General features: G+C 38.2%; 2 protein-coding genes across 3 annotated transcripts; both read left to right on the forward strand.

The window, feature by feature from the left end:
* The first annotated feature begins 5,135 nt into the window (after positions 1 to 5,135).
* rpusd1 (RNA pseudouridine synthase domain containing 1) lies at positions 5,136 to 11,312 on the forward strand. 2 transcript variants are annotated; one of them, XM_074655292.1, is made up of 7 exons: positions 5,145 to 5,276; positions 5,465 to 5,485; positions 6,599 to 6,815; positions 6,902 to 7,025; positions 7,420 to 7,522; positions 7,767 to 7,868; positions 8,597 to 11,312. In XM_074655292.1, exons 3-7 carry the CDS (start codon positions 6,625 to 6,627, stop codon positions 9,007 to 9,009), a joined length of 933 nt encoding a protein of 310 aa, XP_074511393.1. In that variant the 5' UTR covers positions 5,145 to 5,276; positions 5,465 to 5,485; positions 6,599 to 6,624; the 3' UTR covers positions 9,010 to 11,312. The 2 variants fall into 2 exon arrangements, with proteins under 2 accessions (XP_074511392.1, XP_074511393.1); XM_074655291.1 differs by lacking the exon at positions 5,465 to 5,485 and having other exon boundaries at positions 5,136 to 5,276.
* Positions 11,313 to 12,592: 1,280 nt separating this feature from the next.
* On the forward strand, positions 12,593 to 20,582 carry slc25a17 (solute carrier family 25 member 17). The gene is made up of 9 exons (XM_074655293.1): positions 12,593 to 12,800; positions 15,813 to 15,873; positions 15,963 to 16,029; positions 16,242 to 16,393; positions 16,521 to 16,637; positions 16,772 to 16,920; positions 18,463 to 18,558; positions 18,742 to 18,827; positions 19,591 to 20,582. The coding sequence occupies exons 1-9, from the start codon at positions 12,744 to 12,746 to the stop codon at positions 19,742 to 19,744; spliced, it is 939 nt and encodes a 312-aa protein (XP_074511394.1). The 5' UTR covers positions 12,593 to 12,743; the 3' UTR covers positions 19,745 to 20,582.
* The last annotated feature ends 623 nt before the right edge of the window (positions 20,583 to 21,205 follow it).

Below are 21,205 nucleotides of genomic sequence, written 5' to 3' on the forward strand. Positions count from 1 at the left end.
TTAGTCATGTTTAATCACGTTATGTCATTTCATTCTAATGAAAAAGCCGTGAGTAACGTTAGCTACAGGGACACCTTCGGCGACAGAACGCACAGCAAACGGCAATGAATAATCATGCTCAATCACGGGTGAGCAATACAAACAATAGTAAACAAAGTGGCTCGCCAACTTCCTTCCTCACTCTCTGAAAATCACAGATTTCTCTGGGTTTGAACATTGTTGTAAACATTTGAAATAATCTAAGAACATAACTCAACAAAAGATATAGCATATAAGTCTAGTTGTTTTTAGACATTTTAATGCGGAAATGTTACATATTATACCTTTAACTAGTATAAGTAAAATGTTACACACATAAATGTCCTTGGTGACCATTTTAACATGCTTCATGCCATTTGATTTTTATCTGGCAATCAAGAAATTCACATAAAATGACCAAACACACATACACACACACACACACACACACTTTGAACTAAAGACATAATAATACTGTAACACTCTTGAAACACTGTGGTGTTGGTGCTTCACTGTGCCTTCTTGGGCTACAGTCTGAAATAACACTAAAGGTATTATAATTTTATAATCAGAGTTATACACACATATTCTCAATCTGTTTTCAATTCAAGATGAAAGAGTTTGTGTAAAGTTCAAAATTTCTAGGTGATACAAAGAGATTCATTCAGTAACACTTCATTTTACAGGTCTGCAAATTCCATGGTAATTAGGTGATAATAAGCATGTAACCTATTTGTAATTTCTTTGAAATTACTGCCAAATTACCCCAATATTTAACTCAAAATTGATCTAAAATTACTTTATTATAAACATGATTTAATAATGATATGCCAAAATAGAACATATTTGTTAAAATAGGGCCCTTAGGCTTGAGAAGGGGGTATCATGTCATTTGTAATCTTTCTCAACCTCTAGTGGCCCTCAACAGCAGTTTAAAGTTTTCTTCTCCTGTCAAAATAAAGTAATGCCTTTTCAACATTTATTTTTATTTTTATGACACCTTTTAGCCCCCATACATTTGTCCTTTGATGCCATTAAGTCACTTGCAGCTCATGAATAGTGTTTGAAAATGCTACCACGTATGAGGATGGTTTCGGAAGCGCCCTCTGAATCAGTTAATTTTGCAGAAATAATCAGTCAATCTGCTTCATATTGTCATTTGATCACACAGGACGGTGAAAACCATACTAGAGAGCAGGATAATCCACACTATCCACTCAAGGGCAGCGCCTGTGACCCCTCTGCTGTCACATGTCTATGTCCATTGATAAAGCTTTTTGTCTGTTTGTCAGTGTTTCCATCTGTCCTACTCATCGGTGAGCCAGTCCTCCTTGCCGGCTGTGGTCACTGCGGTGGTCGTGTTGTTGCTGCTGAGCGCCTGCTCCAGCAGGGCTCGCTGGGCGGTGGCCGGCAGGTAGAGGAAGGCATAGATCAGCGCCAGGATGAGCAGAGCCACCAGCAGAGGGAGGCCCCAGTCTGAAGTCATTATGGGCTCATTACAGCGAGCCTGCATATTGACTTATTCTCCATAGTCAGACAGATCACAATAGTCACTAACGGTGTGGCAAGTTACAAAATGCACTTGACCACAGTTTGTAATGTCACACCTACACTTTCAATGATCAATTTAGCTTGTGTTTTTCCTCCTCAAAAGAGGAGAAATCACTGTATCCAGACAGGATGAATACTCACACCTCTGGAGGAAACACACCACACCAGTTTGAGAAAAGAGTTGAGACACAGCTGAACTGGTTCCAGTCCCACACAAAGCTTTTAAACTCCTCAAAAGACCCAGAGAGCATGATGGATAAATCCAACATGGAGAAAGTCACCTTGAGCAACATGGAGTCAGCTAAATCCAGAGAAATACAACATCCAAGCAGGTTTTCATCCACAGTCAGAGCCCAAAACAAACACTGAAATATTGCAATATTTCCAGTAAATGGTTGTGATTTTATAGATCCTCAAATAATAGATCCTCGTTGTTGACTGAGATCATCATGAACGTCTTTAATGTCTGTCAGCTAAGCCTCTCTGCTCTTCGTCTTCTGTTATCTGACTGAAGCGTTTGTTCTTTCCACTGAAACTGCGTACAGCCACGTGTATCTCTTTGTGTGTGTGTGAGAGAGAGAGAGAAATTCTTTCTTGTCATAGTGCATGCCCAGGTAAACACGCCAATCTGCCACTCAGCTCTCTAAGATGATTTGCTCTGAAATGTTACGCAACAATAACCAGAAACCCGACAATAGAGACACGACCCCACAGCTGAATCCTAGTCTGTAGTAACAGCTGTCTCATTTACACACACACACACACCTACACACACACACACACACACACACAATAGGAAGCAGATTTGGTTATGAAATTCCAATTATATAATAATTCTTGATCTTCTTGGCTGAAAACTCATTCATACCTGGCTGTGTTTAGTGATTACCTGATGGAAAAGCCTGCACTTTATTCAACCAGCATGTTTCAGGCACAGTATGCTCCAAATAATCAGCACTTTGCTGATAATTTGCTATGAGTTATTAGGGTTCAGCATGGAGGAATGATTACTGTTGGGAACATACTGGAAATATGACAGCACAGAAGATGATTATGAGCAGCGGTTTGAAAAGTTTATAAAGGCATTTTGATCCTTTTTTTGCCATTATTCCAAACCTGTAGATTCTGACCAGCTTTTCAATCAATAAAAACGACCATTTGTAACTCCTAAATAGCCATAAGCAATAAGCAAAAGTGTTTTTCAACCCTCATCTTACTAAAATGTATTTGTTAAATTAATTATTTTTGTTTTGTTTATAGTGGTGTGTAGGACAACTTGTAGGACAACAGCTGTAGAAACTATAAACTATGTGATCACAGGGGTCAGTTTACAGTGTTGTAGAACTTGAGACCGGTCTCAAGACCACTTTTTGAAGGTTCTCGGTCTTGTCTCGGTCTCGAACATAGAGGATTCAGGGTTTTATTTCAAGACTACAACTGCAGGGATATCACTAAATTGCCTGTGCATTGTCTTTATGTATGTGATTGCTCACAGAAAATAGGAAAAATCCCAAATTCACATAAAATTCACAACTGCAATGCCTTTTGATTATTTTATCAAGACATTTTTCATGGTACACTCATACGTACACGCATATACAGTAGGCTATACTGTTTATGGAAATAAAATAGTTGAATGAAGAGGAGTCTTCGTTTGTTTTCTGTGGGTGTTTTTATGGGAATGTGGATCATTCAGATCAATTTGAGGAGGGCCTATGGTTTGTATGTTCCACATTTTATCGTAAGTGTGTAGTGTGAGTCCCACACTGCATGGTCTGGTCTTGTTCTTGTCTCGTTCTCGATACACTCTGGTCTTGGTCATGACTTGGTCTCGGTTTAGGCGGTCTTGGCTACAACACTGTCAGTTGGTTATTTCTAGAACCTTCAATAAAGTTGTCCTGTGCATAATTCAAACATTTTAATAAAGCCTGAGTTGAAAATTGGTCATATCTTTTAAGACTTTTTTTAAAGAAATAGTTCAGGGTTCACAACCTGATGAAGGCAAGATAGCTGAAAACGTTTGGTGGGCTGGAGAAGAGTCTATTATGATTCTCAGGGGGTGAAAGTGATGACCCATGAAACTGAAACTGAGGGATGTCAGAACAAACTCAAACAGGAGAACCAGTAAGAAGGTTCATGTGAACTGCATCCCCTTTGTCTCTCAAAATTGTATATAAAAATGTATATCTAAATTTGGTCCATTGTCTCCATCCCCCAATTGTCCCTGCTCCGGGGTTACTACTCTCCAATGGTCCAGGAACTATTGGGGCAGAGTTTCATCATCATTTACTGGTCAAACAGCTACACCTTCTATATAACAATAATATATCAATCTAGACACTGTGGCACAAAACACATGAATGAACCAGCAAACAGCATTTCATTATCTCAACTTCCACATGCTCACAACACTGGATGGAGCGGGTCATCAGAGCCGGTGACCCCCGCCAGATTACAGTGTGGAGGTGAGGTGGAGGTGAGGGATTATGGCCGTCATGAATAATGTGTGAGTGACCTGGAGCCGTGCCTACTGACAGAGCCGAAACAGATGAAACAAATGCAATAAACATAATCCCCTGTGTCAAGATGATGGGTTCCTACATTTCAGGTTCAGTAGCGTTGCCATAATCCATAATGTGACCTTTCAAAATAGATTTTTAGTAAAATATTCAGGAGAGGAGATGAAATTACAGTAATCTGCTTTATTATATGTGATATCAAATTAAGATAAGCAGACAGATCTTTATTTAGTTATCTCCGGAGTCCATTAAAGTCCAAGAAGCAGGTTTACTGGATTACTGAATAATACCTAGAGCAGGGGTCAGCAATCTGCGGCTCCAGAGCCACATGAGGCTCTTTAGCTCCTCTCCAGTCGCTCCCTGTGGATTTTTAAAACTGGAAATGAATAACTTTTTTTTGTTTACATTTTCATTTTTATTTATCATTATTGTAGGTCTACGGTACTACGGAGTATTAGGGCCACATTGAGGGAATAAATAAAGTCATAATATTCTGAGAATAAAGTCATAATATTATAAAGTAATAATATTACATGTTATTTTCTTTTTTTCTCATAAAGTTATGACTTTATTCTCAGAATATTACGACTTTTTTTCTCGTAAAGTTATGACTTTATTCTCGTAATATTATGACTTTTTTTCTCATAAAAGTTATGACTTTATTCTCATAATATTACGACTTTTTTTCTCGTAAAGTTATGACTTTATTCTCGTAAATTACGACTTTTTTTCTCGTAAAGTTATGACTTTATTCTCGTAAATTACGACTTTTATTCTCGTAAAGTTATGACTTTATTCTCGTAACACTATGACTTTCTTCTCATAATATTATGACTTTATTCTGTAAATCACAGATGTTTTTTTCCCTCAATGTGGCCCTAATACTTCGTAGTACATTTGCACTTTGGCCCTCACTGCATTAGACTTAAATACTTAGACTATAAAACCCCAACTCAGACACAGAACCATGTTGTTACACCTCCCAGCCTGCAGCAGGTGACGCTGCGCTGTTTGTTATCCGCCACATCCAAAGAAGAAGAAGCTGCGCAGTAGGGCATTGCGCAGCCCACGGCACAGCCCGGTACGTGTTGTGGTTTGTTTACATCTGTGTGTTTCCCTGTAAATGAACTCTTACTCTGTGTATGTCGAAGGAATATACCACATACTAGTCTTGGCTCGGTATTCAAGGTGAGTTATCCAGACCGTCGCGGTATTATGATGCTAACAAAGAGCTAGTTATATATATATAACAATAGCTAGTTATCTTGGTGGTGGTGTTAGCACACAGTGGCTAGCAAACCAACGATGCTAACATGCCAGCCAGAGCATCATCTGTTGCTACAATACCAACATGTTGCTTTCCCTCTCTTTGATAGCTGGGGTGGTGTCACTACAAGGTATTTGTGCTTTTTGACAGATATTTATTAGACAGGAAGACTAACTAAGGCTACTAATTACAAGCTTGTGGTCACAAGTGGTCAAAATGTTAACATGTATTTCACCATGACACTCAACACTGGAAATATTTCTTAAATACAAATCAGTGTTTTGTTCTACTTGTTTCTTGATACTGACTACTCATTGTTATTCTCAAAAGAGAATTTTTATTTATAATAGGCCTACATGTAACACATTGCTACACAAATACATGTACTGTAAATATACAAATGTGCATATCCTGTTTCTGTGTACTACAGTATTGTATAGTATTGACTTTTCCCAGTAAACTTTGACCTGCTGTTAAAAAAGCTCAGTGTGATACACAACAGCATTCAGCCAGACAAAATTGACAGACTTGTATAGTACAACAAGTAGTCAGTGTCAAAAACAATAGAACAAACCAGAAAGTTGCATATAAGAAACATTTCCAGTCTACTATCATGGTGAAAAAACATGTAAACACTTTGACCAGTACGGCTCACACGATAACAAAACAACTTTTCGTTTTGGTGGCCAACTTACTGACACAATAACTAGGGTTTTGAAGCATGAATGAAGTGTCTTGGGTGAGTTACTACCTTTTGCAGACATGCAGTAGAGTTGTGATGTCTCATCAAACAGTTGTAACAATTGCACTTACAGTTTAGAGAATGATAAGACCGTTTCAAAAAACTGCAACTTTGAACCACATCCACTGCCTGATTCCACTGGTGGAAACTAAGTAACTACATTGGTTTAAACCTCATTACTCTGTATATTGAAACTTGATTAGTTTATAACATATGACACATTGTGACAGAGTAAAGTATCCAACAGTATATGGAATAATTCAGATTACCTCCATGTCGACCAGCTGCAACATGAAATGCTTCCTACACATCAAGGCATCAGTAATAGTAATGCAATAATATGTCGGTATGAAAGGGGACATTCTCCATAATAAGTACTTTACTCGTGTTACCGCTAGTGCATTTTGCTGATAATACTTTTGATAGTTTTTACACTCTAGTATTTATACTCCATGTTACACCGTGAAATATCAAGACAAGACAACCACCTTGTCTCTGCAGGGCTGGATGTCAGTTAAACGCTGTTCATGATGACCACTGAGTCTGCCAGCCTGGAGAGCCTGCATGTGCTGTACCAGAGCGATGACTACATCGTGGTGGACAAGCACTGGGACATCCGCATCGACAGCAAGATGTGGTACGAGAAACACACCGTGCAGGCGCAACTTCGCCATCGCTTCCCTCAGCTGGCAGACCCTAGCACCTACTATGGATTCAGGTCGGAATCACAGTAATACTAACTTCATCAGGTCACATACATCACGCTCATAAAGAGTCTCATCACGTTTCTCTCCCTCCCAACAGGTTCTGTCATCAGTTGGATTTCTCCACAAGCGGAGCTCTTTGTGTCGCCCTCAATAAGGCGGCTGCCGGCCGGGCTTACCGCTGCTTTAAGGACCGCACCGTCACCAAAGCCTACCTCGCTCTGGTATGGAACACAACACACAGTTGACACACATGCACACAACAGAGTTATCACCATATGTCTGTCTGTATGTGATACTGCATAAGAAGTAAGGAAATAAAATAAATTTAGAGCTGCAATGATTAATCGATTAGTTGTCAACTGTTAAATTAATCGCAGACTATTTTGATAATCGATTAATCGGTTTAAGTAATTTTTTTAAAATTCTCTGATTCCAGTGTCTTAAATATGAATATTTTCTGGTTTCTTTACTCCTCTATGACAGTAAACTGAATATCTTTGAGTTGTGGACAAAACAAGACATTTGAGGACGTCATTTTGGGCTTTGGGAAACACTGACAATGAAAATAATCATTAGTTGCAGCCTTAAATAAATTCCAAATATTTTGCTTCCCAGGTACGTGGCTGGGTGGAAAAAGAGACACAAACGTTGGACTTCTCCATTGGCAAGAACTCCTCAGAGGGAAAAACACACATGATGTGTATCGAGGGAACTGAAGGTGTGTGTGCTTTGAGATGTTTTACATTTTTTAATTCTGACTTCAAACCCCAAATTTTGTTCAGTAAGTTTTTGTCCACACAGAACACATAGTGAAATCATACACATGGAGTTAAAAGCTAGGTAGATATACACACATAGAGTTTAAAATGACCAGTAGTGATGGAAATTAATTGTTGAATACTTGATGATGCGGGCTTGGCATGATTGAACTACTTACTTTATTTTCTTCCTTCTGGCATCAGGTTGTGAGAACCCCAAGCCTTGCCAGACTGCGCTGACGGTGTTGGAGTACGGGTTGTATGATGGAGAGCCTGTCACCAAGGTGCTACTGAAGCCGCTCACTGGTAACAACACTCATTTGCTTCTTTTCATATAAGGGAAATGACAAATTTCTCCTTTTCACCTTATTTAGAAACAAATCTTATCTGGACAGTACTAGAGAAAGTTTACATTTCTGGAACAGTCGTCAAGTTTTCTCTCTTTTAAAATTGGAAATAAAGTCCAATGACTAGCCAGACAATGGAATATACTGTATTTATATTTGATATTTATATAGTTTCTTTTAAACTTGCCTGGACATTTGATGATGGTTGTTGGTATTAGATACAGCTCACCTCAGGTAAAACGGCCTCATCATAGAGTACATGCCACATCAGCCAAAGGATGTGAAAGATGAATAGTCCATCACTGATTAATTTAGCATACTGTGTCATCTTACTTCTAAATAATTACACCAGTGTAGCACCTTTCCCTCTTTTCTACTATAGCCCTGTTTCCACCACAGGAACTTTCCCCGTCCCATGTCATGTTGCTATTTCATATGTCAGCGGACTAATTTGCCTAATCTTTGCAGGTCTTTAGACCGCTATGGAATCGCAGACAGCAGTGGGCTGAAGGAACCTTTAGTTCCTTGAAAAGTAGTCCCGGGACTTAAATTACCAGGAACTTCTTGGTGGAAACCCGGCTATTACCAGAGAAAGGTCTATAGAGAAAGGATTATCTTGACCTTGTATATTATTTCATGAAATGGCTTTCTCCCTTTCTGGCTCCTCGCTGCCACTTTTCCCCCCAGGCCGAACCCACCAGTTAAGGGTCCACTGCAGCGCAATAGGCCACCTCATTGTCGGGGACTTCACCTACAGCTCGGGAGCCGATGAAGCCCCCTACCGCATGATGCTGCACGCCCACCTCCTCCACATTCCCCTGGAACCTGAGCCCCTGCACGTCTCCGCTGGAGACCCCTTTCTCCCCACGGCGGATCCCAAGTGGCTCCCGCAGCGCTCATTACGGACACTGGAGGCCACTGTGGAGGCGCTGCTGGAGCAGATTGTGGAGCAGGACAGGAAGATCAAAGAGGAGAAGAGAGAGAGGGTGAGAAGGGACGAGGAGAGGAGGAAAGGACGCCGGGAACAGAGGACTGAGGAGGAGAGTGAGGAGCAGAGGAGGCAGTGTCAGGAGTGGCTCAGTGAATGGGCTGGAGACTGATTGTGTTATTATTTATTTTAATTTATTTACATATGAAGGCCACGTTGAGCATGCATGCTCCATCTCACTGACAACCCGCGTTGCTTTTAAATGGCGTACATGGAAGTGAACTACTATTGAAGATTCTCCACCTTTTATGTGGATGTCCAATCAGTGCTGATGGTAAATGTAATCCACTGAAGAAATAAATTCCCCAGTGCGTGCTTAATTGACCAAGAAAGCTGATTTCTCCTGCTGCGGATGTAGCAGGATGCATTGTGCACAAGCGGCGAGTTCGCTACATTACACAAACTCTCTTTTAGTCTGATAAATAAACAGAATAAACTCTCAAAATGTCAATAAAGGAAATATTGTTACACCTAAACGGAAAAATGCAACCGTACACCTTCTGTTCTGTAAGTTCTTTTTCACCACCAAGCACGTCACTTTCACGTCATTGGATACAGGAAGAACAACAGATTGGGTTGCAGGAGAATTCCGCTTTGTTGGTCAATATAGCACACACTGAGGATGTTTTTGCTTCAATGGACTACATTTACTATCAACACCAACTAGGCAGCCACAAAAAAGTGCCAAATGTTCCCTTTAATTCCCTCACAAACCAGTTACAAACGTGTATGTGTTAGAAAAGCCGTGTGAGCATGTGAACTGCTGCTTTCTTAAACAATTCAAACAACTGGGAACTGCCCACTATAACCAGTCTTGTACAGTGAGCCACCGCAGTTGCTGAGAAATAAGTGCCTTGCTCAAGTTTCATGTTGATAAGTGAGGGGTTGGGTTGATGCCATACATTTTTCTAACACACATTCCCCCCTTCAAAAGTGTCAAAAATTTTAAATTTGTGATTTTTAGTCACATGTCTGTGCTATATACTGTAGAAACAGATGACTGATAGGGGAGCCAGAGCAGCAGGAATTGTCCAAATGTTGGTAAGATCATGTGTTGTCATATACGCTGCATGGCTGTAACATACATGGAGTCCCATGTAAAAGCATATACCCTACTACACTTTATGTTTCTGTGCATTTTGTTGATTTGCTGCTTTGAATCAAACTGTTTCAACATAAAGAAAAGTTTATATCAAAGTAGCAACAGATGTCTACAAATGAATATTGGTTCAGTACTAAGCTAAAAAGCGAGAAAAAAAAGGTTGAACAAATCTCTAAATCATTACTTATTCAGCTAATGGAACTGAATATACTGGAGTACAAATTCAGCAACTGCCTAAATAGGATTTGTTGAGCTCTGAGGCCACACAGAGCTCCTGCTACCTGTTGCTGCACATAGCATAAGGCAGCAACACCATCTAGTTCATAATTATTCCAGTGGCATGCCTGTGCAGTTTCACTCCTGCATTACAGGCAGTGGTGGAAAGTAACTAAGTACATTTACTCAAGTACTGTACTTAAGTACAGTTTTGAGGTACTTATACTTTACTTGAGTGTTTCCATTTTATGCCTCTTTATACTTCTACTCCACTGCATTTTGGAAGCAAATATTGTACTTTTTACTCCAACAGATTTATTTGATAACTTTTATTTACTTTACAGATTTCAATTATTAATGTAAAATATTAGAGCTGAAACGATTAATCGATTAATCGATGAGTAAATTGACCGAAAAATAGTTGGCAACTATAGTATTTTGATAATCGTCTCAGTCTTTTTTCAAGCAGAAATAGTGAACACTCATAAACTAATTTTTTTTGGTATTTGGACTTTTGGTCGAACAAAAGGACATTTGAAGACGTCACGTTTGGCTTTGTGAAGTTGTGATGGACATTTTCTGAAATGTTTTGGGCGTTTCTTAGACTAAACAATTATCAATTAATTGAAAAGAGTGGTCGGCAGATTAATCGATAATGAAAATAATCGGTAGCTGCAGCCCTACAAAATATCAATGAACTAATAAGTTATGATATATTATTATAGGTTAAGCTATTCATATAACATAAATAATCTATATAAAAATATAATAAATATATATAGATAATTAATATTAACACCATGTTTACCAGCTGCAACAGCAAAGTGATGAACACATTAATGCATCAATCATAACACAGTAATATATATTATTCTGCATAATGAGTACTTTTGGTACTTTGAGTATATATATACTCAAAGTACCTGTATACTTTTGTGCTGTTACTTAAAATGACTTACTACTTAAAATTTTGAATGCATACTTGTAACAAAGTATTTCTAGGTCTTAGCAGGTCTTGTGTGTGCGCATCGGCCAAAAAGCCACGGAAATAACGTTTTCTGAACAGATGGAAACTCAAATAAACAATCTATTGACAATACTGAGAACACGTTTGTCTCTGTAATTTGCATGAATCAATAATTAATAAACCAGTCACAAAGTGTTTATCATCAGCATATAGACGCATTCAGGTCTGCTGCAGGAGTTTCTGGAAGTTTATAGAGACAACGAAACATCATACTAATCACTCTGAAGTCCAATAATTAATATCATCTCTTAACTGTCAATCATCTCTCTCACTCACGCACACGCGTGCACGTGCGTCAGAGGTAGTCTTGGAAACAGGACGGTGACGTCACGTGAACCGAGGCTATAAATTAGAGCTGAGGGCCTTTTGAATTTATCATTTGCACCTGGATTTGACTCGAGTTGACCTACTTCAAACTTAACATTGTGATACTGTAGTGATATATTCTTAATAAAATACAGGTGAAATAAAATAAATAAAAACGACCGTGTACCTTTTACAATACCAATAACACTCTATAATATCAATATCTACACAGTTATACCAAAACTAGTATGGATTCCTTGCAATAAAAAAGATGCATCATCATCACATAAATGGCCATAGGGAGTAATTCATTTATAAATGGTCCTCTGCTGCAACCCTCAGGAATGCTACAGTAACTGCGGGTAAACTGTAATCCAGTCAATAAGAACAGATGAATAGAAGGGTGTATTTATGGTACTTTATTACTGGGTTACTGTGAACCAAAATTGAACCTGATGAAGGTGCTCCTTTGTTCACCCCTAAATGTTTTCAGAGGGTGAAAGTGATTGTCCATCATGCTCAGGAGCTTGAGCAGGATTCAAGATTCAAGATTCAAGATTCAAGATGTTTATTGTCACGCCGGTTATACAAGTACAATTGTGTGAAAAGCTTTTTGTTGGGAAGCTCCCTTAAAAATAATAAGTTATATTACAATTATAAAAGGAAATACTTTGTACAAGGCATATTAAGAACATATACAGTATATACAGTATAAGATATATGATTGAGGTATTGCACTTGTTAATTGCACTTTTTGTGTGAGAAAGTGTGGTATGAATTATCTATTAACATAAATACTAAAAACTAATAACACAAATACTACTGGTTAAATGCAGAATGTCATAGCCTATAATGAAATAAGTCCTCCAACTTCTATTAGGACCTTGTTCCTTAATACCTGCTCAGCCTGATCCTGTAAATATCCCTAAAAGGTAAAATAACAATGAATGACAGATGTTGATGGTTAAAACTAACCCCAATGAATAGCACTACATTACCCAGAATGCCCCTGTGCTCTGTAGAAAAAACGTCTGCAAGTCAGCCACAAGGAAGTGAGACATTCAAAACAGTGAAGGCATAACGGGCATGACAGCTGTTTTCTTTTATAAATAGGAGTTTAAAAACTTGCCATTAGGTTAATTTTACTCGAGCAAAAAGGTTTGTAGTTTTAAATGAATGAATAACATCGTTCAAAATGAGCTTCTCGGTGTTCTCGTATGAGAGTTTGGTTCATGCTGTCTCAGGAGCTGTGGTGAGTTAGCTTTACTTTCACTATTCATTTCTCTGATAAGTGTATAATGTGAGTAGCTATAGGTATATAGTTAGTGTTCGTACGCTTTAAATCTTCCACACAAAACTCAGTTTAACATATCCCTGTGTTTTAGACCTGACTGCACCACTTAATATATTATTACATACATATTAGTCAGACTCCACAAGCAGCACTGCTCCCAGTAGACCACTCACACTACAGTACATTACACTACATTACACTACACTACACAACACTACACTCACACTACATTACACTGCACTACACTCACACTACACTCACACTACACTACACTACACTACACTACACTACACTTACACTACATTACATTACACTACATTACACTACATTACACTGCACTACACTCACACTACACTCACACTACACTACATTACACTGCACTACACTACACTACACTCACACTACAGTACATTACACTACATTACACTACACTACACTACATTACACTACACTGCACTACACTACACTACACTCACACTACATTACATTACACTACACTACACAACACTACACTCACACTACACTACATCACACTACACTACACAACACTACATTACACTACACTGCACTACACTACACTACACTACACTACACTTACACTACATTACATTACACTACACTACACAACACTACACTCACACTACATTACACTACACAACACTACACTCACACTACACTACACTACATCACACTACACTACACAACACTACATTACACTACACTACACAACACTACATTAGACTACACTCACACTACACAACACTACACTCACACTACATTACACTACACTACACTATACTACACTACACTCACACTACATTACACTACATCACACTACACTACACAACACTACATTAGACTACACTCACACTACACAACACTACACTCACACTACATTACACTACACTACACTAGACTACACTACACTCACACTATACTACACTACAATCGCACTATACTACACTACACTCACACTACACTATACTATACTATACTACACTCGCACTACACTACACTCACATTACACTACATTACACTACACTACACTACACTCACACTACACTACACTACACTACACTCACATTACACTACACTACACTACACTACACTCACACTACACTACACTACACTACATTACACTACACTCACTACACTACACTTCACTAGACTACACTACACTACACTCACACTACACAACACTACACTACACTCACACTACACTACACTACACTACACTCACACTACACTACACTACACAACACTACACTACACTCACACTACACAACACTACACTACACTAGACTCACACTACACTACACTCACACTACACTACACTACACTCACACTACACTCACACTACACTACACTACACAACACTACACTACACTCACACTACACAACACTACACCTCACTAGACTCACACTACACTACACTACACTACACTCACTACACCCACACTACACTCACACTACACTACACTCACACTACACTACACCCACACTACACTACACCCACACTACACTCACTACACCCACACTACACTCACACTACACTACACTCACACTACACTACACCCACACTACACTACACTACACCCACACTACACTCACTACACCCACACTACACTCACACTACACTACACTCACATTACACTACACTACACTCACACTACACAACACTACACTACACTCACACTACACTACACTACACTCACACTACACTACACTACACAACACTACACTACACTCACACTACACAACACTACACTACACTCACACTACACAACACTACACCTCACTAGACTCACACTACACTACACAACACTACACTACACTACACTCACTACACCCACACTACACTCACACTACACTACACTCACACTACACTACACCCACACTACACTCACACTACACTACACTCACACTACACTACACCCACACTACACTACACCCACACTACACTCACTACACCCACACTACACTCACACTACACTACACTCACACTACACCCACACTACACTACACCCACACTACACTACACTACACTCACACTACACAACACTACACTCACACTACACAACACTACACCTCACTAGACTCACACTACACTACACTACACTACACTCACACTACACTACACTACACTACACTCACACTACACCCACACTACACTACACTCACACTACACCCACACTACACTCACACTACACTACACTACACTACACTCACACTACACAACACTACACTACACTCACTACACTCACACTACACCCACACTACACTACACTCACACTACACTCACACTACACTAACATACACTACAATACACTACAGTCACACTACACTCACACTACACTAACATACACTACACTCACACTCACACTACACTAACATACACTTAACTTACACTACACTATACTCACATTTACACACCAAAAACTGACAATAACCTGATATTTTTCAGGTGAAATTTCATTCATTCTCACTGTGCAATATCATTTTCCACTTGTGCAATTTTGATAATAGTCTGTTTATTGTAAATACTGTATATACTGCTCCTATTTTTATACTTCCTTCTATTTAAATGGTTCATGTTTTGTTTCACTTTGTTTAGCTCTTTTACTGTGTTAGCTGATGCATCTTGTTTTTTGCACTATCCCCTTTGCTGCTGTACACTGCACATTTCCCCACTGCGGGACTAATAAAGGAATATCTTATCTTATCTTATCTTATTAAATAAATAGATTATGATTTGTAAATATTGAAATGTTTTGACCAACCTTTCCATTCGACAATATCACGAATTGAATAATGTTTTATGATTATTAAGAAAATACAGGATTTTCTATCTTAGTGCGTGTTTTGTGCTAAACATACTTTAAATTATTAGATTTTTCAATGGAGTTTGGTGTAAGATTTTTTTCCATATTGAACAAAAAGACACTGTATATGTCTCTTCTTCTGTTTTAGGGAAGTGTAACTGCCATGACAGTATTCTTCCCTCTTGATACTGCCAGACTGAGGCTACAAGGCAAGAAACAATAGTGATGCCATGATGTATTATTTACAATTATCAATGTAATGTAGTCATTCATAACAAGTTGTCTTTTTTTTTTTCAGTTGATGAAAATAGGAAGGCTAAATCAACTCCAGCCATTCTTGCAGATATTGTCAAAGAGGAAGGACTGTGAGTGAAAAAATTTTATTAGACCACATTTGATGTAGTTGCTGATTCTACGTCTTGGCTTTTTCAGTTAATTTATGTAAATATATGAACACACACATCACAAATACCTCTCACATTTCCAGCTAAACCGGAAAAGGTGCAAATAAAAGATGTGTCAACAACAATATATAGATCTAAGGCATGTTGCACTGTGTTTGCTGTCCTTCCTGCAGATTAGCTCCGTACAGAGGTTGGTTCCCAGTCATCTGCAGCCTGTGCTGCTCCAACTTTGTCTACTTTTACTGCTTCCACAGCCTAAAGGCTAACTGGCTGAGGGGAAAGCAGTCGACACCAAGCACTGACTTACTCATAGGCTTTGCTGCAGGTAAGAGGGTCATGTTTATCATAAAAGCCTTGTTTTAGAGACAAGAAAGTCCATCCAATTTCAGATTTGAGTCCACAACCAGTTCTTCATGAATTATCTTGATTTTCATCTGCCTCCTTGTCTCTAGGTGTTGTAAACGTACTGGTTACCACTCCTTTGTGGGTGGTCAACACCAGGCTGAAGCTTCAGGGTTCCAAGTTTCGCAATGCAGACATACGACCCACCAACTACTCAGGCATTCTGGGTAAATTCTCTGAAAATGCTTATGTTTTTGTAAGCTACACCGAGTCAGTAATTATTTACCACACAGGCCTGCAGTATGTGAGTCACATTCAGTGCCACCAATCATGGCTGATCTGTTCTTTTTATTTTTCTCAGATGCATTTGCGCAGATCACCCGTGATGAGGGCGTGGGAGCGCTGTGGAACGGGACCTTCCCGTCTCTGTTGCTGGTGCTGAACCCCGCCATCCAGTTCATGATTTATGAAGGCCTGAAGAGGCAGCTGAGGAGAGGAGTTCCCAGGGAGGTGAGTGGTTAACAGAGACAGGTGAGGGAGGAATCGGGAGAATAAAAACATTTGAAGGAAAGGATGAGGCATTGGCAAAGTTATTTATACAGCACATTTCATACCCAAAGGCAACCCAAAGTGTTTTACAGATTACACAAAAAAATAATGATAAAAAAAACAAAAAAATTAACTTTACAATTAAAAATGTCAGTAACAGTAAATATAACATGTGAGCACATTTTGAACATCACTGGAAATTGAAACATAAAATATCAACTGTTTATAAAAGCCCAAAATATGTGAAGGTGAGACACCCCAGGTGAATAGGGTAACAAATATAACTGATAAGTATCACCATGAAACTTCCCCAGTTGATTACTTACAGTAAGACAATTATTTTTTGTATTGAAAATGTATGTTTAAATATGCAATTGAGACATTGTCTTATCAAATTTGTGCTAATTTGCATACATTTACAGAAATTTACAATTTACAAAAAACATTGGATAAAGCCAGATTCAGAGGGGATTTTGGATATCTTTTTTTAATCACTTCATAAATAAGATAATAATGTTAACAGCCATAAAATAAATCAATTTGCACCATGTTTTTAGGAATAAATTGTTCTATAAATCAGGCTATGAAAAGTACAGTATGTGAACAAACCTCTCTGTAAAAATATTCATAATATAGATAGGAATGAAACTGGAAAGTTTGATGAATGTAACTGCTACTGAAGTGGAGATTTCTCTTTCCCCCGTTGAGAAAATGGCCTTTGAAGATATGTATTGTAAAATTCTATACATTTTGCAAAACACAAGTGAATAGGGTTAAAAAAAAAAATGATTAAGTTTAAATATATGCAAATGAGGCATTAACTAATATGCAAATAGACAAGGTGTAGTAAAATAAACACCTACGGTGTATTTTGGATGTTTTCTTTCCAGTAGGCTGAAAGAGGACATGTTGTGGAAGCAAAATAGCCCAAAGTCTCAAAATTGACCAGTGCATGAAAAATTATGTCTTTGTCCGGGTTGTCTCCCTTAAACAAGAGTTAGAATGATCGCTGAATACCCATAATATAATATAATATAATATAATAATACAGTAATGTTACTGGTAAGTGCCATATCATGGTAATAAAATAAATGAAAAACACACACATATGCGGCACTTGCACAATGGAAACGTAAACAAGGTTACTTCAGGTCATCCCATCATCTGGATGAGTAGACACTCGATATGCAGTAATTCTGTTCACATGATTTTTGTGTGTCTTAAGCAGAGCGAGACTGTTGAAGCAGATACTTTGGTGTGAATGCCCGATTTCATACCTCATGCATTTTTACATTTTTCGTGGTCCACTGGAGAAATTGTGGATAAATGTATTAGCTAAGGATAATCAGATGGTCACGGTGAAGGAGGGGGGACTGTTAATTATTCACCTCACCAGTTAGTGTGGACGTTTGAACCCTGTAAACCCTGTAGACAAGCGTACTCCTCAGACCTTTATGCTACCACTGTTCCACTAATAATATGTTTTCTTCTTCTCCCCCCAAGCTGTCATCTGTTGAGGTCTTCATCGTCGGCGCTGTTGCCAAAGCTGTTGCCACCATTGTTACGTACCCACTGCAGACCATACAGTCCATTCTCAGGGTAGGTTCTGTGTGTGCCTGTGTTTTTTTTATACACATGTAAAATAAGAGACATGTGGTTGGTTTTGTAAATGTATAATTAAATCCCTCCTCACAGTTTTCCCATTTTTTTCTACAAATAAAAGCCTATGTCATCAGAATACTTGATAAGAATCTTTTTTTCTTCTTCTTTTTGTTTTGACAGTTTGGTCAGTTCAAAGAGTCAACGGACAAGTCAAAACTACTGTCCAGTATAAGGTCCATCAAGTGTCTATTGGTCAACAGAGTGAGGTGGGTGCACACACACACACACACACACACACACACAAAAACACATATTAAGGTTCTCAAATAAGTTTGCAATTTTAATTTTGTCCACTCTTATGGCTCAATTTAAGTTCCTCTATTTAGATACAGGGCATAATGCCATGATGAAGAATGCATTTGACTTGGAGCCCTTGTAGCAGTTGAATTACGAGAAATTTGCTATAAAATACGTATAAAAAGCGGGATAAATTCACTTTGACTGTGTTCAGACTGGCAATCCAAATCTAGTTTGGGCATATCTAGATTAGAATCCACTTGCTTTGATGTAATCTGGATGAAAACAAACCATTTTCTACCCTATGAATAGTACAATATACATAGCTGGGCATATCTCTTGATTTGAAACATTTCCTTTACATCATTTAAAATGACGCAGTAACGTAGAACATGTTTTGTCAGCATGACTTCATTTTGCCGTGAGGAACGAGAGAACACATTGCCTTTATTCATCTGGCCTACAGCTCCTGATCACTTGCAAATAACTGGACAGTCAAACCTAAAGAACTCATTTGAGAAACAAATCAGATTTGCCTGCAGTCTGACCTTTGTCTTCTTAACCTTCTATTAATAAACCATAATACGGCAGCTCTCTCTGTGGCTTTTGTGTGTGCAGACAGATTAATATACATAATATACCTTCTGCATGAATACATGTTAAGAGTTCTCTTCAGATAGTAATGATTAACATGTGTTTTTTTTCTGTTTCAACCCTGGTGGCCTTCTATAGGAAGTATGGCATGTTGGGTCTGTTTAAAGGCCTGGAGGCCAAGCTGCTGCAGACGGTGCTGACTGCTGCACTCATGTTTCTTCTCTATGAGAGAATCGCCAGCTGCACCTTCGGAGTCATGGGACTGAACAGCAACCAGTACAAGAAACGCTAGCCAGCTCCACAACCATGGACATTAAAGCACTACACTGACTGTAGTGATCACTGCTTAACGAATCTTTAATGGAGACTTACCTCCAGTCAATAAAACATCACTCCTCTCTCCAGTTAAATATACACACACTGAATTCATAATCATTAAGCCAGTCCTTAACTGTACCTTACTGTAAAAATGTCAAATGTCACCAAGTACCTAACCTGAGCAGGTGATCTCCAGGTTGTAAAAAAAGCAATATAATAATACACATAGTTATACTCAGTTCTCAAGACTTGCTTGAGTTTCATCTTCCATATACCAACACAGTGACTGGCTCCTCTCGCAAACATGACATCATCAGGCTCTGAACTGAAACAAGAGAGTCATTACTGGAAAAAGTCAAGTGAGTTTCATTAGAACAAAAATGAAACCAAATCAAAGCCGCAGCTCCTGCAGCTCATTCACCAGTCTGACGGAGCCTGGAGAGAGAGAGAGAGAATTGAGATTTAAAAATACATATATATTTTTTTATTTCTAATATTCTGTAATAATTTCTTAAGTGTACATCAGCACATGTCTAAAAAAAATATTTCCATCTCTGTTTGTCCTAAGGTGTGCAATATCTGACAGAAAACCTGCTTTATTAATTGGGGGCAGGGAGTTTGAAAGCATGGACTGTCTAATGAAAAATGCTGTTGAGTTGTATTATGGGAATTGTAGGATCCAGTATTTTTGTAGCTAATGATCATTGTGTGATTCTTAATTTGTTTTATGTTGTCTGTTTACCTGTTAAGTTTTGTTTTTCTTCAGTCTGGAGTGAGAAGATCATAAAATAAACATGCAAACACAGAGATTATTCAGTGAATTCAGCTTTGACTAATTTGACCGGTTCACTGAAAATGGGATGAAAACATGAATACACAGAAGAACACAAAATCAATAGACAGATTTATATAGAGTTAACACAGCAGACTTCTTAAAATATACTACTTCAAGTAGAGAAACAATGAGATAACCTGGAGGAAACTAACAAAACTAACTAAAAATAATCTTAACTTTTTTTAATAAAGCACTTTTCGAAACAGTTACAAATCAATGGAAATTATAATTGTTAAAAAAAGGTCCAGTGGCAGCATTTAAATGGACATAATATTGACCCTTTAGGGAAACCACAACATCAGTTAACTAAAAATACTTGAATACATTTTACTGATAATACCTGTTTTTTGTTACTGAAGTCAAGTTTTGAATGCAGGAGTCAAATGAATGAAAACTTGGTAAGATATGAAATTGTTTTACATAGAATATAATTAAATCTGTTTACTAAAATGACAATGACAGTAACTTTGAACAGTTTAATGAGTAAAATCAGCTAATTCAATAGAAACAAGCAAGATTATTTTTCCTTTTTTTTAATATTCTTATTCTTATTATTATAAGTTCACATAAAGAAGCTTAAAAATAAGGAAAAAGAAACAA

This window comes from Sebastes fasciatus, chromosome 13, assembly GCF_043250625.1.
Source record: "Sebastes fasciatus isolate fSebFas1 chromosome 13, fSebFas1.pri, whole genome shotgun sequence".
In the NCBI taxonomy this organism is placed as follows: domain Eukaryota; kingdom Metazoa; phylum Chordata; class Actinopteri; order Perciformes; family Sebastidae; genus Sebastes; species Sebastes fasciatus.

Excerpts from the sequence above, each read along its gene's own strand:
- rpusd1 (XM_074655291.1), top strand. The coding sequence starts at position 6,625 with ATGATGACCACTGAGTCTGCCAGCCTGGAGAGCCTGCATGTGCTGTAC. Across the intron at positions 6,816-6,901 it reads AGCACCTACTATGGATTCAG|GTTCTGTCATCAGTTGGATT; the intron begins GTCGGAATCACA and ends CCCTCCCAACAG. Across the intron at positions 7,869-8,596 it reads GCTACTGAAGCCGCTCACTG|GCCGAACCCACCAGTTAAGG; the intron begins GTAACAACACTC and ends TTTTCCCCCCAG.
- slc25a17 (XM_074655293.1), top strand. The coding sequence starts at position 12,744 with ATGAGCTTCTCGGTGTTCTCGTATGAGAGTTTGGTTCATGCTGTCTCA. Across the intron at positions 16,030-16,241 it reads ATTGTCAAAGAGGAAGGACT|ATTAGCTCCGTACAGAGGTT; the intron begins GTGAGTGAAAAA and ends TCCTTCCTGCAG. Across the intron at positions 16,394-16,520 it reads ACTCATAGGCTTTGCTGCAG|GTGTTGTAAACGTACTGGTT; the intron begins GTAAGAGGGTCA and ends CCTTGTCTCTAG.